Source organism: Microtus oregoni, unplaced genomic scaffold, assembly GCF_018167655.1.
Source record: "Microtus oregoni isolate MIOR12 unplaced genomic scaffold, Mior012 000013F_ref0000133, whole genome shotgun sequence".
In the NCBI taxonomy this organism is placed as follows: domain Eukaryota; kingdom Metazoa; phylum Chordata; class Mammalia; order Rodentia; family Cricetidae; genus Microtus; species Microtus oregoni.
In genome coordinates this window covers 31,764,383-31,789,210 of record NW_024543072.1, presented here as the reverse complement: position 1 = coordinate 31,789,210, position 24,828 = coordinate 31,764,383, and the positions used below count along the sequence as shown (strand labels likewise).

Sequence of the window (24,828 nt, the reverse complement as noted above, 5' to 3'; positions counted from 1 at the left end):
GTGTTTGATTTTAAGATTTTGGGCGGGTTTTTTTTTTTGAGACATGGTCTTTTGCTAAAAAAATTTTTTGCAAAGATGGCTCAATGGTTAAGAGTGCAGATGCATGTGTGTGGACACAGAACCTATCCACCTTGGTTTTTGAGACAGGGTGTCTTACAGACCTAGAGTTCACAGATTTGCCTCATCTGGTCAGCCAGCAAGTTCAGGGGTCCACTTGTCACTCGCTGCTCAGTGCTGAAATCAAAGCACACATCACCATACCTGGCTTTTCTTTTTTTAGACTGGGTTTCTTTCTGTAGCCTTGGTTGTCCTGGAACTCATTCTGTAGACCAGGCAGGTCTCAAACCTAGCTCTGTCTCCTGAGTGCTGAGATTAAAGACTTGTGCTACCACTGCCTGGCCATACCTAGCTTCCTCCCCCTCTCCTTCCCAAGACAGGGTATCTCTGTATAGGCTGTCCTGAAACTCGATCTGTAGACCAGGCTGGCTTTGAACTTACAGAGATCCGCCTTAAATGCATGAGCCACCATTGCCCGACCACATCTGGCTTTTTAACTCAGGTTTTGGGGTTAACCTCAGGCCCTTAGGGGCTGCAGAAATGACTCAGCAGTTACGAGGACTAGTCGCTTTTCCCAAGGACCTGGCTTCAATTCCTAGCACCCATATGGTGGCTCAAAACAATCTAACTTCAGTTCTAGGGGATCCAACACTTTCTGCTGGCCTCTGAAGGTACAACATATGCACCAGATACAGAGTCCCTCTCTTCCAGTGAGTGCTGTAATAGAAAAACCTGAGGAATAACTGACTACAAAAATCAAGTTTCAGTTTCTCTACCATCTTCTTAAATACAACCTAAATGGTAGATTTATAAACTCTTGAGAATTTGGGAAAAACAATGAATAGAAGAAGTGCACATAAAAGGTTCTACCTAAAGTACCAGGGGATTTGTGGATCTCCTCAAATTTAATCACATCCTTACCCTTCTTAGTCACAGTCTGAATCCACCTTACCTTGTCAATCCTTTTAGTGTATGTATTTTCATGTGTGTGTAGGTATGCATATAGACTGCATACACGTTTGTGAATTCAGAGGATGACTTTGTTGTATCCTTTCTTCCTTTCCCTGGCCTGGAGCTCACCTGGTTGGCTAAGTCAACTGGTCATTAAGCCCTAGGGAGTGGCAGTCTCAGCCTCCCTGACACTGGGGTGATAAATGTGTGCCGTCTTGCCTGACACTTTTAATGTGTCTGGGGAGTGAACACAGGTCTGTACTTTTGAAAGCACGTTACCAACGTCACTCTCCAGTAAGCCCCACATCCCTCCTTTGAGACAGGGTCTGAAAGATGTCAGAAAGTGGCCTGAACTCTGATCCTCCCGTCTCCATCTCCCAAGTGCTGGGACTACAGACAGGCACCACTACACCTGGCTTTTATCCATCATTGGTAATAAACCCAGAGCCTCGTGGATGCAGGCAAGCACTCTGAGCTACTTCCCCAGCCCTGCAGTCCTGTTTCTATAAATACATATGCTCTTGAAACACTCTGAATGTTTCTGCTGAACATCTGCTTGCAACTAGCACCTTTCATTTCCAACTCAATGCTTTTGATCACAGCTTCTCCTGTGCCTTAATTAAATTTTATCGTTTCTTCTGTGTCCTAAAATTTCATTTTCTCAAGATACTTCTACAAGCCACCACCCCCTCTCTCAAAGTATCATTTGTTCCCCCCCAAAACACTTTTCATACAGTTTCTCTATCCCAGGTCACATTTCAAAAGCTAAGGATGTAACAATAAAAATAACATCTCTGTCCTCAAAACAGTATTGATCACTCAAAAGCAAATTAAATATGTACTTAGGACAAATATACACAAAGCCAGATATTATTTTGGGGACAATATATTAAAGACCCACAAATACATTTATGTTTTAGTATATTTTATTTTTCTTTATGAAGACTTCATTTTTTTAATGTTCAGGTTTATGAAGTTCTTTAGTCCTGCGAATGAAAAATAGGGCAGGAGGATCTTTTTCTAAAACCTCGATTCCTCTTCTGCTCTCTCTGCTGTGAATATAGTCAAGTGTTCAGGGGAATGAAAATCTGGGCAATGACTTCAATTCCTTCTTCCAGGTCTCTGTATCTAGTCCCTCTGCATTTGATAAAGGTCATTACTGCCTACCTGGGAAGAATAAAAGTGTGACTAGTTAGAAAGCTATGCTACAAGTGAGCACTGTCCTGGTCTGAATTAGTCTTAACATGACTGTGTGGGGACTGAGGAGATGAGCTGAAACAGGAACTCCACAGAACTTGGTACGTAGATGAGTCAAAGGGCATTGCTGAGAACTGTGCCTTCACTTCAGGTTTGCAAACCACTTAGATGGTGGTGCACTAATTAGAGAGAGAAAGAAGAACTGACACTCAGGGGGAAACATACAAGCTCATTTTGGACTATCCAAATGAATAAACTTTCAGTCCAAGGATTATGTACTCAGTAGTTTAATAGAACCAATAACACTATTAGCAATAATTGCAATTATATTATAGAGCAGGCAGAATACAGGTTTTTGTTGTTGTTTTTTCAAGACAGGGTTTCTCTGTAGATTTGGGGCCTGTCCTGGAACTAGCTCTTGTGGACCAGGCTGGCCTTGAACTCACAGAAATCCGCCTGCCTCTGCCTCCAGAGTGTTGGGATTAAAAGTGTGTGCCACCACCGTCTGGTTTTGTTTTCTTGGACAGGGCCTCACTATATACCCTTGATTGGCCAGTCTAGAACTCACTATACAGATCAGGCTGGCCCCTGCCTCTTCACTGCTCTGCTGTGATTAAAGGCTTGTGGCACTATACCCAGCAGGTACAGTCAATTTTTTGTGATTGAAAGTAGGTCTCTACATAGCCAAGGCTAGCCTCAAGTTCACAATTCTCCTTTTCCAGCTGAGATTACAAAGTGAGGCCAACTTTTACTTTAGAGCAAAATAAACAAAACATTTGGATTTAGGCACTAGCATAACTATAATTCCATTTTACCTTCATCACACTTTGGTGAATAGCTGCCTAAAATTAAGTATCTCGTTCATCAGTGAACCCAGACTTGAAGAAGTAGTTTCTTCTGACTTCAGAGCTTTGCATTCAATCCTACAAACCCTCACAGTAAGTGTTAAATATAGGTAGGTATTTTTACCGCAATAGAAGTTTTTTTTTTCCAAAATGATCAGAGAAATTAAGCATCAATAACTTGTAAAAGTAACCTGTTAAAGAGTGGCTAAGACTGACATCTAGAATCCATACTGTTTCATACCTGAGTATAAACAGAGATAACTCTCTTGAAATATTTATTTATGATGGCTAGTTTGGTATTGTTTAAAGAATAGTGCTATAAATTCTAATAATATAAGACCATTTGAAGGCTAGTGCTTATCTTCCACAGGAAGTGGTAACACAGCAGGAAGCAAATATAACTAAGGAAGATACTAGTTATCACCAATACTAGATATTACGTAAGAGAATAAAGGAAATCACAGACAAAAGCATTGCGGCAGTCCTAGAGATTAGAGCAGGACAAGGAGCTCTGGAAGGACAGTTTCCAGGTGGAAAACCTTAAAATCTTAACACTGTCTGTGAAGCTGTTAGCGAGAGCATTTGAACTAGGACTGCTCAATAAAGTGCAGGGTTATGACCCCACATCATTGTTCTAGTATCTTAGCACCTGTGTTTACAGTGATACTTTGCAGCAGTCCATTTCGTTGATTAAACGTTTTTAAAGAAATATGTATGTGTGGGTGTTCTACCTGTATGTATATGCACCAACTGTAAGTCTTATGTCCTCGGAAGCTCAAAGAGGGTGTAGCATCCCCTGGAACTGGGGTCACAGTTGGGACAGCAGCTACGTAGGTTCTGGGAACTGAATCCAAATCCTCTGGAAGAGCAGACAGTGCTTTTAACCACTGCTCAGGCATCTCTCCAGCTCTCATTTCATTTTTCTTTTCTTTCTTTTTGATTTTGTCTTTGTTTTTTGAGATAGGGTTTCCCTGTAGCTTTGGAGCCTGTCCTGGAATTGTTCTTGTAGACTAGGTTGGCCTTGAACTCACAGAGATCCTCCTGCCTCTGCCTCCCAAGTGCTGGGATTAAAAGTGTGCACCACCACTGCGCAGCTTCTCATTTCATTTTTCAAATAAAGCTTATATATTAATTTTGTTTAGTTTCAGTTTTTTGAGACAGGGTTTCTCTGTGTAGTCCTGGCCATTCTGGAACTTGCTCTGTAGACCAGACTGGACTTGAATTCAATGATCCCCCTGCCTCTCAAGTACTGGGATCAAAGGCTTGTGTGACCACACTTGGCTTATTTTTATTTGATAAGCACGAGGGCTTTTGCCCCCATGAATGTTAACGCATGCCTGATGCCTACCGAGGCCAGAAGATGGTGGCAGATCATAAGAAACAAGTTAAAGCTGGTTGTGAGCTTCTATGTGGGTGCTGGGAATCTTCTACAAAAGCAGACAGTGCTCTTAATTAGAAAGCCACCCCCAGCGCCTTTTCAGTGATTCTAACATTCCCCTTTGCACAACTTTAAGACGGTGCCTCTAACTACAGTGTGTGTGGTTTAATTATACTGTTTCAGTAGTATACAATCAGTATCATGTTCATCTTGGTGAATTCCACGCCAGTCCTAGCTTTAAACGCCGTGTAGTAAATATATACTCCTTCTCATTCAAGCTTCCTAATGGTTTCATGCAGCTGGTGTCATTACCGTTTTCCAGACAGCACAGGCTCAAAGATGTTAAACAGTACGTGCAAAAGCGACTGTCAAGCAGCAGCCAGAATCTGGCAGATTCCAAAGGTCACCCTTTTGTCCCATCTCAACATTTACCTTGGGTGATGTACAAGGTTGAATAAAAACTTTATACCTTTGTCTGAATTACTCTAATCAAGACTGAGCTCAGATGTGACCTTTGTAAATCGTTCAGGAAGAACCAGTTCTGCTCTTAACCCTTTAAGCACAACTCTATTATAGTTTACTACTAGCATACAACTTCCCTGGGGAATTTTGGAACCCAGGAATATTATCTTAACCCATATTTCTGACCCTACAGTACCCAGTACTCTTCCTGACACATAGGAACTTCATAGTGTCTGTTAAAACGGCTGCTGCTAAGTACAAGGGAAAGGAAAGGGGAATTTAAAAACTAATGTTATGTTAGATTTATAAATCGTGCGCGGTGGATTTGAAAGAACCAACGCCAGAAAGAAGTCAAGCGGGGCAAGTTGGCACACACCGGTATGGAAAGCTGAGGCAGGCGTATCTCTGTGAGTTCTAGATCAGTCAGGGTTGTATCCAAACAAACACACAAGCACAAATCAAGATTACTGAGTCTGGCTGGGCGGTGGTGGCGCACGCCTTTAATCCCAGCACTCGGGAGGCAGAGGCAGGCGGATCTCTGTGAGTTCGAGGCCAGCCTGGTCTATAAGAGCTAGTGCCAGGACAGGCTCCAAAGCTACAGAGAAACCCTGTCTCAAAAAAATTAAAAAAAAAAAAAAAGATTACTGAGTCTGCTTGAAGTGTTTAGGGCCTAAACAAAAAGTCCTTTCGGAGAAACCGCGAGCTCTTATCCGTCACAGGCCTTCCCATCATCTTCTTCGGTCCAGCTTGCACAAGGTAACTTACAGTCCCTCATGGAGGGCACTGGAGTTTACGACCCTCTCTAGAGACATTCTATTTGCTGCTGCTTTTACACACCATGCATTCTCAAACACCATATCCCAGACCGTCTTCCCGCCCCCGCCCCGCCTTTCACTTTTCCTAGAAAGTTCTTTGCTTTTTCTAAAACCACTTCTCATTCTCGAATTCAACGTTTCCATGTCAACTGTGCCACTGCAGAACTCTGGCCCTGCTTCCAATAAAACCTTAGCCGCGGCGTGTGCAGCTTCCTCCGGCGTAGTAACGGTTTCTTTCAACCAGCGACCCATGGCTACCTCGTCTTGGCGCGCCCAGCTCCACGACTGGGGGCGAGGTCCAACCCCTGGCGTTGGGGACGCGTTGCCGAACTTTTCGGAGGTCGGGAGTGAAGGCAAAATCCAGAAGCCAAGTGACAGGCGTCTGGTGCCGAAGTAGGCGGGCAACCGGAGAGGAGCAGACACCGACGCCGCCATCCTCCCAGGGAACTGAACTTCCAACTCTCGCGAGACCCGGTCTGAGCGCTCGCTTCAGCCGCCGCGACTTGCGGGTTACTTTCTTCCAATACAAGCGGCCACACAGCAAGCGTGAAACTTGCAGTTCCGGGTCAGTGTCCCGGAAGCGGAAGCGCGGCCTCCGTGCTGTCAAAGTTTTAGTGTCTCTCGGTCCCGGGAAGGCTTGTCCAGGTCCCTCGCTGGCTTTGGATCGCTTCTGCCGTGAAGGGTGGGAGCGCGGGCACGGACCAGCGAGATGAGCACCATGTTTGCAGACACGCTGCTCATCGTTTTTATCTCCGTGTGCACCGCGCTGCTCGCCGAGGGTGAGAGGGGCTGTTCCTTAGAGGTTCGATTAGGCTCAGGGTGGAAGGGCACAGAGGGTCCCCTCGTGCCCCCCCCCGAGGGAAGATCGGGAGCCTCACTTCCTGCGGCCTGCATGGTCTGCTGCAAAAAATCCTTGGCGTTTCCTCGAGAGAAGCGTGAGGATACTGTGGAATCCGATTTCCTTTGACATATTTGTGCATATATTAAAAAAAAATAAGGAACATGTTTTGATCTGACTTTGGAAGAGGTTAATTACTGATATAGAGCAAAATGTTGAAATCCTTTTGTCTCCATCAGTAACAATTAAAGATAGTTTGTTGTGACTATTCCAATAATTCCTCATGAGCATGTTCGTTTTACTATTTTAGGAATAACGTGGGTCCTGGTTTACAGGACCGACAAGTACAAGAGATTGAAGGCAGAAGTGGAAAAACAAAGTAAAAAATGTGAGTATGATACATGTGGTTTCAGTTAAGGTCATTGAGTGCATGTTCACAGTGACTTTTGTGCTTTTGCTAGACAGGGTTTCTCAGTAGCTATGGAGCCAGCCCTGAAACTCACTCTGTAGACCAGGCTGGCCTCGAACTCACAGAGTTCTGCCTGCCTCTGCCTCCCCAGTGCTGGAGTCAAAGGCGTATGGCACACGTTGCATAGTAACTATTTTAGGAGCACCAACTGATACTAAGAATATAAAAATAGTTCAGTGTACTTGGTTGGGGCACACGTTGAAATCTTGGCACTCAGGAGATCAAGACAGAATTGTGAGTTCCAAGCCGTCGTGGGCTTCATAGAAACATCAGTCTCACATTACAGATAAAAACCGTAATCCATCTTGGTAAAAATAGAAACCAAAGATGACAGGGTTTCTCTGTTTACAGCTCTGGCTGTCCTGGAGCTTGCCTTTGTAGACCAGGCTGACCTCGAACTCTCAGAGATCCTACTGCCTCTGCCTCCTGAGTGCTGGGATTAAAGGTATGTACCACACCACCTGGCTTGAAATCAAAGACTTTTTTTTTTGTTTTGTTTTTGTTTTTGTTTTTCGAGACAGAGTTTCGCTGTGGCTTTGGAGCCAGTCCTGGAACTAGCTCTGTAGACCAGGCTGGTCTCGAACTCACAGAGATCCGCCTGCCTCTGCCTCCCGAGTGCTGGGATTAAAGGCGTGCGCCACCATCGCCCGGCGAAATCAAAGACTTTTGTGCATTGTCTTTAATAAAGCTAAAAGGAATCTGTGTGTGGTGGAACTCCACTTTAATCCCAACACTCAGAGATATGGCAGGCCTCGTCTATGTAGTGAATTCCAGGCTAGCCAGAGCTGCCTATTGAGACCCTGCCTAAGGGGGAAACAAAGCTGAAGGGGAAAGGGGTCACGGCAGATGTATATGTGCAGTCTTCATGCTAAAGAAGAGGGCCCGTTCTGCTGTGAGGGACCATGGAAGCCTCCTGATGCAGGTGGTCCTAAAGTCCCTTGTGGGCTAGTTAGAATGTAGATAGAAAAGAAGCTAGGGGAGAAAGTCTAAGTTGAGTGGTACCCTTTAGGGAAGCCAAGTTTCAGTTAGGTGAGAAAGTTGAAAAATGTTTGAAAAAAATGATGAAAAGAGGTAAAATTCGTTGCCTTTGAAGTAAAGTTAAAAATTAAACAGGGTACAACTTATCACATAAACAAGGCCTTGTGTAGCCCAGGCAGGCCTCAGATTTATGATACTGCAACCTCAGCTCCCCAATTACTGGGACTTGACTACTTGAATGATTCTTTTTGTTTATTTGTTTGCTTTGTGTTTTGTTTTGTTTTGTTTTGTTTCAGACAGGATTTCTCTGTGTAACTCTGGCTGGCCTGGACCTCACTCTGTAGACCAGGCTGGCCTCACACTCACAGAGATTCGGCTGTCTCTGCCTCCCTGAATGCTGGGAATAAAGGTGTATGCCATCTCCCCCTGGCTTTTTTGAATGATTCTTTATAGGCACAATTGGTATGCAGTATTATTTTTGTTTTGTTTTCTGAGGTGGGTCTCATTTAGCCCTGGTTGGCCTTGAACTCACTATTAATGCAGCTAAGGATGACTTTGAACTGATTCTCATGATTACCTTCCAACGGATGGAATTACAGCCATTCACAACCACAGCTAGCTTGTTTTCTTAGAATTCCTACAGCTATCTTTATTCTCATTTCCTTACATCTTTGTAAGATTTTTTAAAAAGTTTTAGACAGGATCCTTTTTGTTTTGTTTTGAGACAGGGTTTCTCTGTAACTTTGGGGCTTGTCCTGGAACTCACTTTGTAGATCAGGCTGGCATCAAACTCTCGGAGATCCTCCTGTCTCTGCCTCCGGAGTCTTGGGATTAAAGGCGTGTGTCACCACTGCCTGGCATTAGACAGGATCTTAGGTAGGCCAGGCTAGCTTTAAACTCTATTTACCTGAGGTTAACGTTGAACTTCTGATCCTCTCATTTCTGCTTACTAAGTGCTAGAATTGCAGGTATGCGCTATCGCATCCAGTTTTGGGGGTGCTGGAGATTGTACTCAGAGCTTTGTGAGTGATAAGTAAGCCCACTTTTCCAGCCGAGGTGTATTCCTTACCTCTTCTTCCATTTCTTCCCCCTTAACTGATCTTACTCGAGGGCCTGGAGCGTAGTGCTGTGATGGAGTTTGTGCCTAGCACATTCAAAGCCTTGAGTTCAACCTTCAGCAGTGGTTCACATAGTAACCGCTGTGGTTGGTTATATAAACGTCTCCACCTTATGGGACAGGAGACTCAGACACAGAAAGCTAATGATAGACTTATATCACAAGAAAACACAGAACTGGAGACTAAACCCAGACTTTTGTTTTGAAGCCTAGACTTCTACAATTACAGTTCACCGTTCCTTAGTCAATGTTGATAATGGCGGCTCACCATATCTAAGACCATTATATTTACCGTCACAAACAGGACTCTCTTCCAGGATTTTCTTACCTTTATGCTTCTAGCAGGGAAATCCAAAAATCTTTTTAAAAAGGTCATAAGATTTCTTTGTTGCTTGTTTCTACTTACTAGCATAAAAATGCTACTAGGGCACAGTTTTTTTTTTTCAGCGTAACTTTCTTGTAATTCATCTGTGATAAAGCATCTTTTTAATATGTAGTTTTATGTGTTTATTTTTACAGTGGAAAAGAAGAAGGAAACTATAACAGAGTCAGCTGGCCGACAACAAAAAAAGAAGATAGGTGCGGTATAACCTAAACAAAACTTAATTTGTTTGTTATCTTTTTATTTTTTAACATATTTTTAATTAGAGTTATATCACTTTACCCCTTTTCCTTCCTCCAGCCCCTCCCAGATACTCTCTAGGACCCTTCCCATATCTGCCCCCATGCTCAAATTGATAGTTTCTATTCTTTCTTATTTTTACATACATATATGTCTATGCATATATAAGTATATAAATACAATGTTTTGTCTGTTTTTGTTGTTTGTGTGTATATGGTTTCAAGGTTGACTAGTTTGTATTGGATAACCAGTAAGGGAGCTCATGCCTGAGCAAGGCTAGTTCTCCCTCTCCCCTTAGTTGTCTTTAGTTCTTCGTGTAGAGGTGGGACCCTGTGACGTTTTCTCCCTTCCATGTTCACGTCTATTGATATTCCCATTGTTCTGGTCTTGTTTACGCAGCCATTTCTAGAAGAGACTGTTTACCAGCAGACTTCCTGGTGCTCTGGCTCTTACAATCTTTTTTCTCCCTCTTTTGTGATGTTCCCTGAGCATAGATACAGGAGTTGTGAGGTTGATGTAGTCACTGGGACCGGGTTCTCCAGGATCTGTTGATCTCTGCTTTGTGTCCAGCTGTGGTTTTCTGTGGTGTTCTCCATGTGCTGCAGGAAGCTGCTTTGATGCGGTGGTCTAAGGATGAGATGCAGAGTGTAGTAAGGAGCTAGCTATGCTGGCCTAACAAAGTGGCAGTAGTAGATGGTTTTTCTCAAACTTTTATTATGTGAGCCTCCCTGTGGGTGCTGAGAAGTAAATGTAGGTCCTTTGGAAGACCAACCAGTGCTCTTGACTGCTGAGCCGTCTCTCTAGCCCCAGTAGTCTTTGCTGTGACCGCACTAGCTCCAGGAAGTCGGCTAGGTTTCTAAGCATGATTTCCCTCTTGTTTAGTAGGCCTTGAGTCCAGTCAGACAGCTGCTGGTTATCATCACTCTGTGAGCGCCACATAGAGCACTTTTATTTAAGTGGGAAAACTTTGGCACTCTTCTATATTTAAACATTCTGTTAGTGCAAAGTAAGTAACAGGTTGTTGCACTTATTCACTTCATTTTGTTGAATGATATTGAAACAAAATGCTTTTGTAACCTCTAGACAGTGTTAATTTATTCAAGAATTATGCTGTGTTCAATACTTTTGTACTAACCAGTTTATTAATTCTTTTCAGAGAGACAAGAAGAGAAACTAAAGAACAACAATCGAGACCTGTCAATGGTGAGAGGCCAGAGACCATATAAGCTGTTTTTTATTTTATTTTTTTTTAAGCAAAAGTCCTATTTGCATCAAATGCATTGCATTTAGGTTTTTTGTTTTTGTTTTTTTGTTTTGAGACAGGGTTTCTTTGTGTAGCCATTGCTGTCCTGGAATTTGCTTTGTAGACCAGGCTGGCCTCAAACTCAGAGAAGTCTGTCTGCCTCTGCCTCCTGAATGTGGGGATTAAAGGTGTGTGCTGCCCCTCTCGGCTACATTTAAGTTCTTTGGCTGATTTAAGTTCTTACAATTTATCACTTTTCAGGGGTATAAGTAATAATAACAGGTATTATTAGACTAAATAGAAAAAATATGCTGCCACATTTAAACTTCTTTTTGAAGCTACCATGGTGGTGCATACCTTTAATCCCAGCACTCAGAAGCAGAAGCAAGTGGAATCTCTCTGAGTTCCAGGCCTTTCAGAGTTGCATGGGGATACCTTGCCTCAAAGAAACAATGCTTTGGGGGGTTATATTTGTTTCCTTCAGAAGTGTCTTGCCTTTTTTGTCCTCCGCACCGATATATCCAAGTTTTCGTATGCAATGGAGTGATGAGCACAAACACCAGTAGAGATAAAATGCTGGCGTAATAACATATGTGCAGTTGTTTCTGTCACTTAGGGTACAGTAGTTACTATGACACGCATGTCTCGGTTTTTTTGTTTTGTTCTGTTCTGTTCTGTTTTGGTCTTTCAAGACAGGGTTTCTCTATGTGTCTTTGGAGCCCTGACCTAGAACTTGGTCTGTAGACCAGGCTGACCTCTAATTCACAAAGATCCTTATGTCTCTACCTCCTAAGTGCTGGGATTAAACGCATGCGCCACCACCACTCTGATCATGTCTTGCTTTTTAAAAAAAGTTCTTTTTAAAGTTTTATTCTTTTTAAAATAACTATTATTACTTATTTTATGTGTATAGACATTTTACCTGCATGTGTGTCGTGTACCATGTGCATGCCTGGTGCCTTCAGATTTGAGTACTAGGAATTGAACCCAGATCCTCTCTGGAAGGAGCAGCCAATGGTCTTAACCACTGTTTCATATATCCAGCCCCTTTTTAGTTTTAAATACAATTATTTTTCCACCTGTGTCCGTACTGAATCTTGGGTTTATGCTGTTTATATAATTCCAGTATAGGGGTGGCACATTGTAAATAGTTAAGAGTCTTGGTTGTTTGTCATACAAATGTTAGGAGAAGTGATTTCCTAGCCCTCTTAACTCCTCACTTGACTCAGGACTGCCTTTAAGTTCTGTGTATTTAGCAATAGCACATCTCAAGATTCCATAAGTTTCTTCACTTACTGAGAGATATTGGCTATGCTTCTTCATTTTCTAAAAAATTTTTTTCCAGGATGACTATAATTTACAGATAGTACTTATTTTTTCCTGACACATGGTCCTACTGTGTACCCCTGGCTGGCCTGGAACTCACTTTCTAGACTAGGTTGGCCTCGAACTTAGAAAGGTAAGTGTAAGTCTGCCTCTCCCTCCTTAGTGCTGGTATTAAAGGTGTGTGGGCCTGGCTACAGGGAGATACTTTAAAAAGTGAGTGTTCTTACCTTTAGCACATTTTTAAACATGTTCACTATTTGGAAATTATCTGAAAACTGTCTGTATGTATTTATGGGATGTGGAATTTAATGAGAATTTTTTTTTTTTTTGGTTTTTCGAGACAGGGTTTCTCTGTGACTTTGGAGCCTGTCCTGGAACTAGCTCTGTAGACCAGGCTGGTCTCGAACTCACAGAGATCTGTTAATAAGAATTTAGTTGCACATAACAGGATACCAAAATCACAATGGTCTACCATGTTGTTTTCTTTCTGTTGCTCATGAAATCAAAAGGTTGGCAGCCCTAAGCTTAGCATGCCCTCAGTCAAAATTCTCTTGTCTGATTGATGCTTTTCCTTGAGGCATTTTATTCTTCATTCCAGCCACCCTACCCCAGCCCTTGAAAAAAATCCTATAAATATTCAAGTTTGTCATTTTAAAAAGTGCTTTTCAGATCCGGGTATTGTAGTTATACGTGTCTGTGATCCTCAGCAGGTTTAGGCAGAGTCAATGAGATCAAGAATTCAAAACCAGCCTTGGCAACATAACCAGACTTTATCATAATAATAATAGAACATAGATCCCAGTGAACACTTGTTATTGCTGACTGGTTGGCCAGAAAGGGGCCTCAGAGCTATCCCAGTTCAAGTAAGGAGAGGAGAAACTGGAGGTGGAAGAAGAGCTTTTTGCCAAGGAGAACTTTTTTTTTTTAAAGATTTATTTATTTATTATGTATACAGCATTCTGTCTGCATGGATGTCTGCACGCCAGAAGAGGGCACCAGATCTCATTACAGATGGTTTTGAGCCACCATGTGGTTGCTGGGAATTGAACTCAGGACCTTTGGAAGAGCAGCCAGTGTTCTTAACCGCTGAGCCATCTCTCCAGCCCCCCCAAGAAGAACTTTTTGTTTTTCATTTGTTTGTTTTTGAGACAGGGTCTCACTGTGTAGTCCTGTGTGATGTCAAACTAACAGGATCAGCATGTGTCTGCGTCCCAGTGTATGCCACCACACCCAGTAGAAACCTTTTAAGAGAAATTACATGACACTTCAATTTTTGGAGGATGCCTTATTTCTTTATTTTTAGTGTGAAATGATCTTTTTTTGTTGTTGTGCTTTCCTTATAGGTACGAATGAAATCCATGTTTGCAATTGGCTTTTGTTTTACTGCCTTAATGGGAATGTTTAATTCCATGTGAGTAACCCTTTATCTTCTTCTGCATAATAAATGTTATTCTATGTTTGTATGCAAATGAGCGTAAGATTTTTATCAATACTTTGTCAGAATTTCAAAGTTATAGCCTCATACTTGAAAAGCTGAAGCCATAGTATTCTGAGTTTGAGGCCTGCCTAGAACTTCATAGCCAAATCTTCTCTCAAAAGTAATGGAAGAAAGAAAATAAAATTTTACAATTAAAAACGAAGTTACGGGCTGGAGAGATGGCTCAGAGGTTAAGAGCGTTGCCTGCTCTTCCAAAGGTCCTGAGTTCAATTCCCAGCAACCACATGGTGGCTCACAACCATCTGTAATGGAGTCTTCTGGCTTGCAGGCATACACACAAAGAGAATATTGTATACATAATAAATAATAAAATATTTGGAAAAAAAAATAAAAACGAAGTTACAAGAATAGTAAATCTGTTATCCAGATTTACAGTTGTTATTTCACCTCAGTTTTTTCTCATATACATTATTGTTTTTCCTCATAAACATACACATATTAAAAAACCCTTTTCATTGTGTCTATTTATTGTACATGGTACTATGTCACAAGTATATATTGTACATTGAGCGTATTTCCCCTATACTGTTCACCATTTTTGTTTGTTTGCTTTTTGTTTATTGAGACAGGTTTTCTCTGTGTAGCCTTGGCTGTCCTGAAATTCACTTTGTAGACCAGGCTGGCCTCAAACTCAAAGATATTCCACCTGTTTCTGCCTCTGGAGTGCTGGGATTAAAGGCTTGTGCCACCACCACCCTACTTCCTACAGAGATTTTTTTATGAATATATAATGTGCTTTGAACATATCCTCCTATCATATGTCTTTAATAATCATTTGAGAATATGTAGTAGGCTTCATGCTTCTGTACCTATAACTACTCCAAGGACAACTTGGAGGAATCTGTTCCTTCTTTCCATCAGATAGGTCCAGGGATTTGAACTCAGCTTGTTAGGCATGATGGCAAGTGCCTTTTACCCTTTGGGCCATGTTGCCATCCTATTTTTTAAAATAACTTCAAAATAAGTATCTAAATAATTTTTTTAAAAAAAGAATACAGTCATATAGTACTTCTCACCCTATGGGGCATGACTTCTGGATTCCAGTGATCCTTTCACAGAAAAGATCTAAGATCATCAGAAAATACAGATATTTACATTATTGTAATGGTGTAAACGAATGCAGACAGATTGTAAAAATATATATATAGCTTTAATGGAGAAATAGACTTACAGAACCACCGTTCCAGGGGAGACCAGGAAAGCAGAAGCAGCGGCTGGGAGCACGCTCGCCAGATTTATAGGCAAACATTAGCCCGAGGCGAACACGCCCCCTTAGGGGCGGGACTTATCCCTACATCTCCCCTTTTTGTCTAAATAAGACAGAACTAAACCAAATACAACTATATACAATAATAACAAATAATAAATATAACAAACAATATTGAGAACAAAAGTTTTGCTAAACATTCTATCTCAAGGAGTCTAAATAATGTAGAGAGTAACTATAATTATATAACCTTCAACTCCGTCAAAGATCTGAGAAGGGAATAAATATTACTTAACAAACGAGATATATCCAAAATGTGCAACAATTGACAGAGACAACTGACTACCTGGGCAATCACCCAAAGTCTCGTTTGCAATGTTGAGTCAACCAACTTTGGCTAAGTTCTAACATAACTGAAATAGCATTCTGTTCTGTTTACTCCTCCCACCTATGTTTTAACCTATGAGGCCAAGCAGTTTCTTTATTACTTAGCCAATGACCTTCCTCCATCACATTATGATTTATAATTGTAACAAAGTTACAGTTATAAAGTAGTAACTAAATAATTTTATGGTTGGGAGTCACCACAACATGGAGAACTAACTGTATTAAAGGGATGCACCATTAGGAAGGTTGAGAACCACTGACATACCCTTTGTGGGCTTTTTGGTTTTTTGAGACAGAGTTTCTCTGTTTAACCCTGGCTGGCTTTCCTGGAACTCATTTTGTAGACCAAGCTGGCCTTGAACTCAAGAGATCCTGCTGCCTCTCCGCCTCTCAACTGCTGGGACTAAAGGAGTGTGCCACTAGTCCAGGCTCATAGTAACTTTTTAAACCTACTTAATAGGGAGAACATTTATTTTTTAGATATAAACTTAGGCTTATATAATTCAATATGCTCTTCTTTTTAAATTGCTTACTAATGTGCTTCTTCAAACTGAAGGTATTCATATAAAAAGGTTTTGACTCTTAAAATAGTCTTAACAACTATAATCTTGTTCAGCGATGAGGTACTGTTGTTTAAACAAGCATGTAGCAGAGCGGAGCAATTACGGTACTGCTTTGACAGAACTAGATAAACATCCGTCCACCTGAGCTACAGCATGTCAATAGAGTTGCCTGGCTTTCTTCTCTCCTTACCTCTCGCTCTCTCTCTTTTCTCAAACTTCCTTTTTGTCTGTTCTTCTGTTTCTCCTTCCAAAGTGTTTCTCCGTATGTTTCAGTGTTAGCACAATTTTACAGGAAGGCCAGGCCATAGTGGTGCACACACTCAGGAGGCAGAGGCATCATCTCTGAATTCGAGGCCAGCCTGGTCTACAGAGCGAGTTCCAGGACAGCCAGAGCTATACAGAGAAGCCCTGTCTCAAAAAACAAACAAACCAAACAATTTACAGGAAGAGAAATAAGCCAACGATACATTTATTGTAAAAGGAGCTCCTGGCCGCCTGGCTAGCTTATACCTCGAAATAACAACAGACAAATTATATTCATTTAAATACTGCCTGGCCCATTATTTCTAGCCTCATACTGGCTAACTCTCACATCTTAATTAACCCATTTCTATTAATGTGTGTTGTCACTTGACCGTGGCTTTCCGGCATGAGTCTAACCAGTGTCCTTCTCAGAGAGGAGAGCCATGGCGTCTGCCACACTGCCTTCTTCCTCTGAGAATTCTGTTCTGTCTCCCCGCCTATCTAAGTTTGCCCTATCAACTATGCCAAGGCAGTCTCTTTATTTAACCAATGAAAGTAACACCTAGACAGAAGACCCTCTTACACCATACATCGATGAGCATTATGATAGAAATGTGTGGAAGTATACTAGGGAAGGAAGAAGAAAGTGGTTATTTTTATCTAGGTGAGGGATTTAGAGAAAGTAAGATTCCTAGCCAGACATGATGGCACATGACTTTAATATCCCAGCACTGGGAAGGCAGATGCAGGCAGATCTCTGTGAATTCAAGGCCTGCCTGCTCTATGTAGTGAGTACAAGTCAGCCAGAGCTACCTAGTGAGACCTCAACTCAAAAAGAAAACAAAAAACCCTACAAATTCTACTTAGATAATCATTCTTGGAATCATAGGCCTTTAGAAGTGGAAGGCATTGGGTAACTTTCCAGGGTATCTAAAAATCCCACGATGTCTTTCATTATATTTCCCACATTTATTGTTTTTTGTGTATGGTAATGAAGGGGCACACCACGGTATTCGTTTGGATGCTGAAGGACAACTTTTAAGAACTGATTCACAGCTTCAACTATACAGCGAGACCCTGTTTCCAAGAGGAAAAACAGCACCCAACATTAGACTAAGAAAGGGAAGGTGCGTGCTCCTAGGGCTAGGGAAGCAGCTGGAATGTCAAAGAGCACTTTCTTTCCAAGTTGCTCCTCTTCTTGATTTCATTCAGTGGAAATAAAAGGTTAGAACTAGGAAGCTGTAGGCAATGCTCTAGCAATTAAATTTAAATTTTAGTTCTATAAAAGGAGCATAATGTTTCCTGAGAGCCATACTTTGTGAATAGGTTTTCAGGTCTGAAAAATAATTCCTGGGGCTGAGTTGGTAGAGTGCTTGCTTGCCTGGCATGTGGAAAGTCCTAGGTTCAGCACCTAGCACTGCATGAACTGGGCCTGGTAGCCTATGCCTGCAATCCCAGCACTTGGGAGGTGGAGGCAGTAGGTTCCAGAGTTGTCTAGGGTTGCCTAGGCTAAATTTGCCTGTTATTTAAAAAGAAAATAGCTCCTTTCCTGAGTCCAAATACGCTTCCCTGTACCTCTACTCATGAGTAGTAGTCGTGCCTAGGATTTGCAAAGCTTTAAGGAAACGATCTACTTTGCCCCAACTCTTCTTTCCTTTCTTAGGTTGGCCACAATGTTTAGCTATTTCTCATAAAATCTCCTAGTCCTATGTTAAAAAAAAAAATCACTACAAGTCAGTCTTTGCCAAGGAGCTCAAGAAATCTCTACATGGTGGTAGAACACACCTTTAATCACAGCACTCAGGAGGCAAATCACAGCACTCAGGAGGCAAAGGCAGGTGGGTCTCTGAGTTTACTATCAATGTGCTCTACAGAGGGAATTCTGGGACAGCGAGGGAGAGAGAGAGAATTGTGAACCCAACAGTTTCCTATGAAACCAAACATTAGATTCCAATCTATTATAAGTTCTTTGTTTTAGAATATACTTTACCCAAAATACTTTTTAACGCTTTAAAAGATTTAAGGTTTTTAAAACTTTTTAAAAAATTGTCTGTGTGTATATGGTGGGGAGAGGTGCCTGTCCGGAAGTCAGAGGACAACTTGCAGGCGATGATTCCCTCCTTTGTCACGTGGGTGACAGGATGGAACTCAGGTCATCAGGCTTGACAGCAGGCACCTTTTCATAATGAGCCGTCTTGCTGGCCCCTAAAAGTTACTTTTCATTAAAATTTGCATGTTCACATCTACCAGATGTCTTGATACTTGAAGATACTTATGGGTGTTTTGCCTGCATGTATGCACCTTGTGCAAACCTGATGTCCTGCGGAGGTAAGGTGACATCTCTTGGAACTGGAGTTATAGATAGGATTTTTCTGTGTTACCAGCCCTGGCTGTCCTGGAACTCACTCTGTAAACTAGGCTGGCCTTGAACTCACAGAGATCCACCTGCATCTGCCTCCTGAGTGCTGGAATTAAAGGTGTGTGCCACCATGCCTGGCTTAGTTCAATTTTTAATATAGCATATATTAATAGCTATAGTTGGCACAATAAAAGTCTGCTGGGTCCTCTATAATTTGGCAGGATCTGTTCTTCATACCAGAAGCATGGAGAATCACTTGTTTAGAGAGCACTGGTTAGCCTGGATCCTTTCCTGCATCACTGCATTTTCAGTCTTTGTCAAAGTGTTCTAGCTGTGCCCAGATGTTTTTCTAAACATAACAGTTCTTTGCTTTTATTTTTCCATTTTAGATTTGATGGTAGAGTGGTAGCAAAGCTCCCCTTCACCCCTCTTTCTTACATCCAAGGATTGTCTCATCGAAACCTGCTGGGCGATGACACCACAGACTGCTCCTTCATCTTTTTGTACATTCTGTGTACTATGTCAATCCGACAAGTGAGTATTCATACCCTGCATTTATATGTATAGCTTTCCTTTCTGTCCGTGCTCAAGCTTGCTTTACTTCTGTAACACTGGGAACGCTCATCTTTCAGTTGCTCGTTTTAGAATTCTAGTGTATTGTTTACAACTATATTAAATGCCTGAAAATCTAGATTACTGACTTTAGGGAAAGCAAAAGAAAGCTTCAGTGGCCGAGGCTGAGAGCAGCACAGAACATGGGGTGCCTTGCTCTCGCTGCTGCACCGAGTGTCGAGGGGAAGCTCTCCGCCGTAGCCTGACATCTTCATCTACCCGCTCAGCATCTTGTTTCTCCAAGCAGTTTTTCCTTTCCATTTTTTTCCTTCGTTTCAATAAACATGTCATTTAAAAGCCATCAGAGTTTTTAAACTGGTTTTTATTCTCAAAAATGACAAGGACTCATTTAATTGACCCCTGTCCCTGCAGAATAACTGAGCAAAGATGCCTTGTATGTTTTGTCTAGAATTATATTGCTATGTTTGTTGGCTGGACAAGTGTGGTATCGTTATGTGTTCTCAAATGTCTTATTTCAAATTGTTTTTATTTCTCAGAATCCTTCGCCTAGTGCTAAATACATTGTAGGTGCCAAGGAAATACTTGTCAGTTTTTGTTGTTTTTAATTTTTTTTTTTTGAGACAATCTTATATATCCCAAGCTGGCGTTAAATGCCTAATCCTCCTAACTGTACTTCCCAAGTGCTGGGATTACAGGCATATGCCTTCATACCTGGCTTTTAATGCCCAAATTTCAAAAGCTGGGAATTGATCAGGTATGGTGGCACATGCCTTTAATCCCAGCACTCAGGAGGCAGAGACAGGCAGAAGGAAGAAAGAAAAGAAAGTGAAAGAAAGAAGGCAAAGGGCTGGAAAAAAAAAAATCATGTTTTTGCCACGTGGTGGTGGTGGTGGTATACACCTTTGGAAGCAGAGGCAGGCAAATCTCTGAGTTCAGGTCATCCAAACCTGGTCTACAGAGCAAGCTTAGCCAAGGCTAAGTAAAGAGACCCTCTCTTGAAAAACAAAAACAGAAAAACCCTGGAAATTGGTAACATATTACTCTTTTGTGCAGTGGCAGTGTTTTTTGTTTTTAATTTTTTTACACATATATGTGAAGTTAATTAATTTGTTTTTTGTTTTTCAAGACAGGTATCTCTGTGTAGCTTTGGATCCTGTCCTGGAACTTGCTCTGTAGACCAGGCTGGTCTCGAACTCACCATGATCCACCTGCCTCTGCTTCTTGAGTGCCTCTCGGATTAAAGGCATGCAACACCACTGCCCTACTGTGAAGTTAATTATAAAAGTAATACAAATGCAGATTTTTCTTTCTCTAGCCTGATCTACTAATTATTGGTCTTTCTAACTCATTCTAAAATTTTCATTTAATATGAGTTATATTGTATGCTACATATATTTAAATGCTTTGTGATAAATACAGTCTAAAGGGGTCCTTTAAGTTGTATTTGTTACTTCATCATATTCTGACAAGGGATTAAAGGGAGTATGTACTTCTAAAGGAGCCTAAGTCTGGACATTTTCCCAGTGTCTTAATTGCAACAGCTAATGAAGGAGCAATGAAGGATAGGAAGTTGAGATGTAAAAAACTGTGTACACGGAATATCATTTGGTAAGCAGAATTTAGCATAGTAAGGGTGGTGGAAGAGAACCCACTAGACTAAGAATCAATTGTGTAGGTTTAAATTATAACTTTTTTGAGATAGGTCTAATGTGGCTCAGGCTGGCCTTGAACTCTTGATCCCCTGGCCTTCACCTCCTGAGCACTAGAGTTACGGACATGTGCCACCACATCCACTTTACCTCTGCTCTCAGTTTAGCTTTGTTGTTCTGGAGCATCCATATGCCTTTTCATAGTTTAGTTTCTTTAGATACCAAATGAAGGAGGAATTGAGAAGAGAAAGGAGATAATCCCTGAGGTTTTTCTTAAGAAATGCTGGGTCACTGTTGGCCTTTACTTCACCTTGGCTCACTCAGAAGCCCTCTCCATTCTTGTTAAAGCATCTGCCAATTGATTTCCTAGTCAGCTGTCTGTTCAGGAGTGCTCTTTAGCACACCCACGCCTGTCTGCTCCAAGAGTCCATTGTTTTCCAAAACCTGTTTATACTGGTTTTGCTTGTTATTGTTGTTATGTAATTAAATTTAATGTTATATTAGCCAAAGAAATCAGAACATAAAATACTTGTTTTTTTTTTTATAGGATCTTCTTCAGTACTTTTTACAAAACTGAATAGTTTTTTTTCTTAAAAAAAACTATTTGTTGCATTAGATACTGTTGACAGAAGTTTCTGTCCCACCAGCAGCTTCCAAATAAATACACTGAGGTTTATATTACTTATAAATGCTTGGCCAATAGCCCAGGCTTGTTACTAACTAGCTCTTACATTTTAAGTTAACCCATAGGTCTTATTTATGCTCAGCCACGTGGTGGTACTTTTATTAACATCCCCTGCTCCCTCTGAGTCGGTCTGGCAACTCCTGACTCTGCCCTTTTTCCTCCCAGCATTTTCCTAGTTTGACTCTCCTGTCTAACCTTATTCTGTTCAGCTTTTGGTCAGTCAGCTATTTATTAAACCAATTGCAGTGACATATATTCACACAGTGTAAAGGACTGTTCCATAACAAGATACAATTAAGATAAAGAAAAAGATGGAAAGGATTTATAAATCTAAAAATTCGTCAGGCAGTGGTGACTCACGCCTTAAATCCCAGCTCTTGGGAGGCAGAGGCAAGCAGATCTCTCTGAGTTTGAGGCCAGTCTGATCCTCAAAGCAAGTTCCAGGACAGCCAGGGCTGTTAAACAGAGAAACTCTGTCTTGAAAACAAATAAAAGGCCGCTTAAATTTTGGATTAGCAGACCCAGGTCCCGTCAAGTATGTACGGCTCTTACTTTTGTGATCTTCATTATTTAAAAATATGACATAGTCACCCTGTTGCAGGTAACAGGACTTTGAGTTTGTGTCATTCTCATTGCTGAGAAGGGTGTAAAGCACTTTTTATGGCTTTTATTAAAATCAATTATTAATGTGCTTGCTTTACAGAACATTCAGAAGATCCTTGGCCTTGCCCCTTCTCGAGCTGCCACCAAGCAGGCTGGTGGATTTCTTGGCCCCCCACCTCCTTCTGGAAAGTTTTCTTGAAAGAAAGCAGAATTCTTTATTTCCTGTCTACTTTCTAGACATTCACATCAGACTGCCAAGGCACCTGGCCACATTCTAGTTTTGAGTTATTTTTCAGCTTTTTGGATATGATCGGAATGAGAATGGTGTTTAACTAGTGGGTTAGTTCTCTCAGCCATGGATGACTTTAGTAAGTGGACGCATTGGTCAAATTTGGGTGATTTTTATGTAATCACAAAGATCATCTTTCTTCTATCACTTAAGTATTTCTGTGGGGCAATGATCAAGCCTGTGTATGTGCCATGTACCATAGAAGCAGACTGTCTATGAACATTAGACAGCTAGGAGGAAAAACAGTTTGTATAACAACTTAATAGGAAGTTTTCGTTGTTTTTTAAAAAGCCAAATATGTCACTTATGTTTGATTTGATAACAAGCCAAATTTTTAGCTGTTTCATTTAGAGAGATATTTGATTTTTTTTGCAAATTTAAATAAAATATTTTCTTTAATCTGAACATAAGGGTAAGCATTGGCCCAGAAGAGCTAAAATAAAATTTTGTCATGTGTTCCTATACTAACCTTGTCTCATATGTTCAAAATATGGAATTGTCCTAGCGTACAATTTGAAAGTGTTCTAGTTTGCTTTGTGTTGCTTTGATAAAGATTGTGGTCAGAAGCAACTTAGGGGAGGAAAGGGTTTATTTCACCTTTCACTGCCAGGTCACAGTTCATCCTTGAGTGAAGTAAAGGTTAGAATTCAAGCAGGATCCAAAGCAGAAGCCATGGAAAAACGCTGCTTACCAGCTCTCTCTCTGACTTGCCTCAGCTAGCTTTCTTATACAGCCCTGGCCCACCCTGTCTAGAAGACTCTACACTACAGAGGCCTGGACTGGGCCTCCTACATCACTCATCAGTGAAGACAGTCTCTCCCAGACATGGCTATAAGCCAGGCTGACCTGGGCGATTTCTTAAGTTCCCCCTTGCCAGGTGACTCTGGGTTATGTAAAGTTGACAATAAAAACTAGCACAAAAAGTAAGAGTAAAAAGGAAAGGGAGAACGCCATGATTAGATAATCTGTGCTTATCTGGTGCGATTCTGCTTGACTTGAAAGAAACAACTTCATGGGAGAGGGCTGGTTTCTCTTTACTGGAGACAGTACTTGGAGTCTGATCTCAGAGCACTGCTCATGGAAACCGTTATTTCTAGAGCTTTCTGTGAACATAATATTTGTTGTTTTAAAGCAGATTACATCATGAGCTCATACTGTCCAAGCTACAGCATCTATTTTACTTCTCTGGTTTGTATTTCCTTTATCAAACCATGTTTAGAATTACAGTTTTTAGTGCAGACCTGATGGAAGTGGAGTACCACACAATTGCCCTCTGGCTTATTCTCAGACACACCCAGAAGTCTCAACTGACCACAAGCATTAGCCAGCAAGGCAACCAAAGCTTCTAGAATGTATTGATTTTGGTAGGGAGCAGTGCCATCGCATTGGGAACTCACAGTCAGATAACAGATTTCCAGTAATATTTCCGAGATTTTTATGTCGTCATATCTGATTGTCTTACTTCTCTGAGAATAGCCACTCCATGGCTCCTACTGCCCTTTAAGTCAGTTTAAACTGTTGCACACACATCATCACCCCAAGCCAGATCTCAGTTCTCCTACACCTCTGTTCCCTGCTTCCTGAATCCCAGGCTTTAGTTATCAAAGCTGACTAAATAAATTCTTTATTTTTCTTGTGGGTTTTTTGTTTGTTTTGTTTGGGGCTTTCCTGTCTGTCTGCTCTGTCTGTTATGTTGTGTCTGATTTTCTCCTGCTGTCCTAGGAGTCACCATCATCTTGTGCAAGGTTTCCCTGACCTTGACATGGTTGGGTTAGACTTCTCTCCTTATGCTTCTGTTTAAGCTTCTCATAAAAGTCATTTGTTAAATGATGAACAATGACCTTTCTAACCCTCAGTCTCCTGATCTGAAAAATGGGGCTAATAACCTTGGGAAAGCTCTTTACAGTCTCTATGAATCTGAGTCTTTGGATAACCTGTCTGACGCTTGCCCACCTTGCTTTGAATGCTCTCCGTGTTCATGTTCTTTGGTTCCTACAGTGGTTTATTTAAGTTGGTTACATATTATGTGACTTAATGAAATACACAAGTGAGTATTTGCTTCTATGAAAACTAGGTTGAATGGTTTAGAGTGACCTAATAAACCAACTTCCTGTCCTACCACCATTCGAGAACAGCATCCATCACCCTTTGCTACTTCATGGTCATGGGCCTCAGCAGGGGCTACAAGGTAACAGAATGTCAGTGAGCTGGGGCATAACCCATCCACTGGAGTCCCCACCAGACACACCAGAGTCCTGCGGGACATGATCCTGGAGGCGTGTGGCTTCACACCATAGGAATGCTGCATGTACTCAAGGTATCTATGGACAAGCGTGTTCAAGCTCATCAGGTAGAAGATGAGGAAGTAGAGCGACTGAGAAATGTGAGCGATGTGATGGTGGTCATGCGCTGCAGCCAAAGATTGATCCCATTGTCCCCCTACAACCATTTACTACGCTGTACACATGCAAATC

The 24,828-nt window shown here is 41.5% G+C and overlaps 1 protein-coding gene across 1 annotated transcript; it reads left to right on the top strand.

The window, feature by feature from the left end:
- The first annotated feature begins 6,275 nt into the window (after positions 1–6,275).
- Positions 6,276–23,992, top strand: Tmco1 (transmembrane and coiled-coil domains 1). Its single transcript, XM_041662951.1, has 7 exons — positions 6,276–6,484; positions 6,854–6,931; positions 9,627–9,686; positions 10,886–10,932; positions 13,642–13,709; positions 18,945–19,089; positions 22,166–23,992. Exons 1-7 carry the CDS (start codon positions 6,415–6,417, stop codon positions 22,262–22,264), a joined length of 567 nt encoding a protein of 188 aa, XP_041518885.1. The 5' UTR covers positions 6,276–6,414; the 3' UTR covers positions 22,265–23,992.
- The last annotated feature ends 836 nt before the right edge of the window (positions 23,993–24,828 follow it).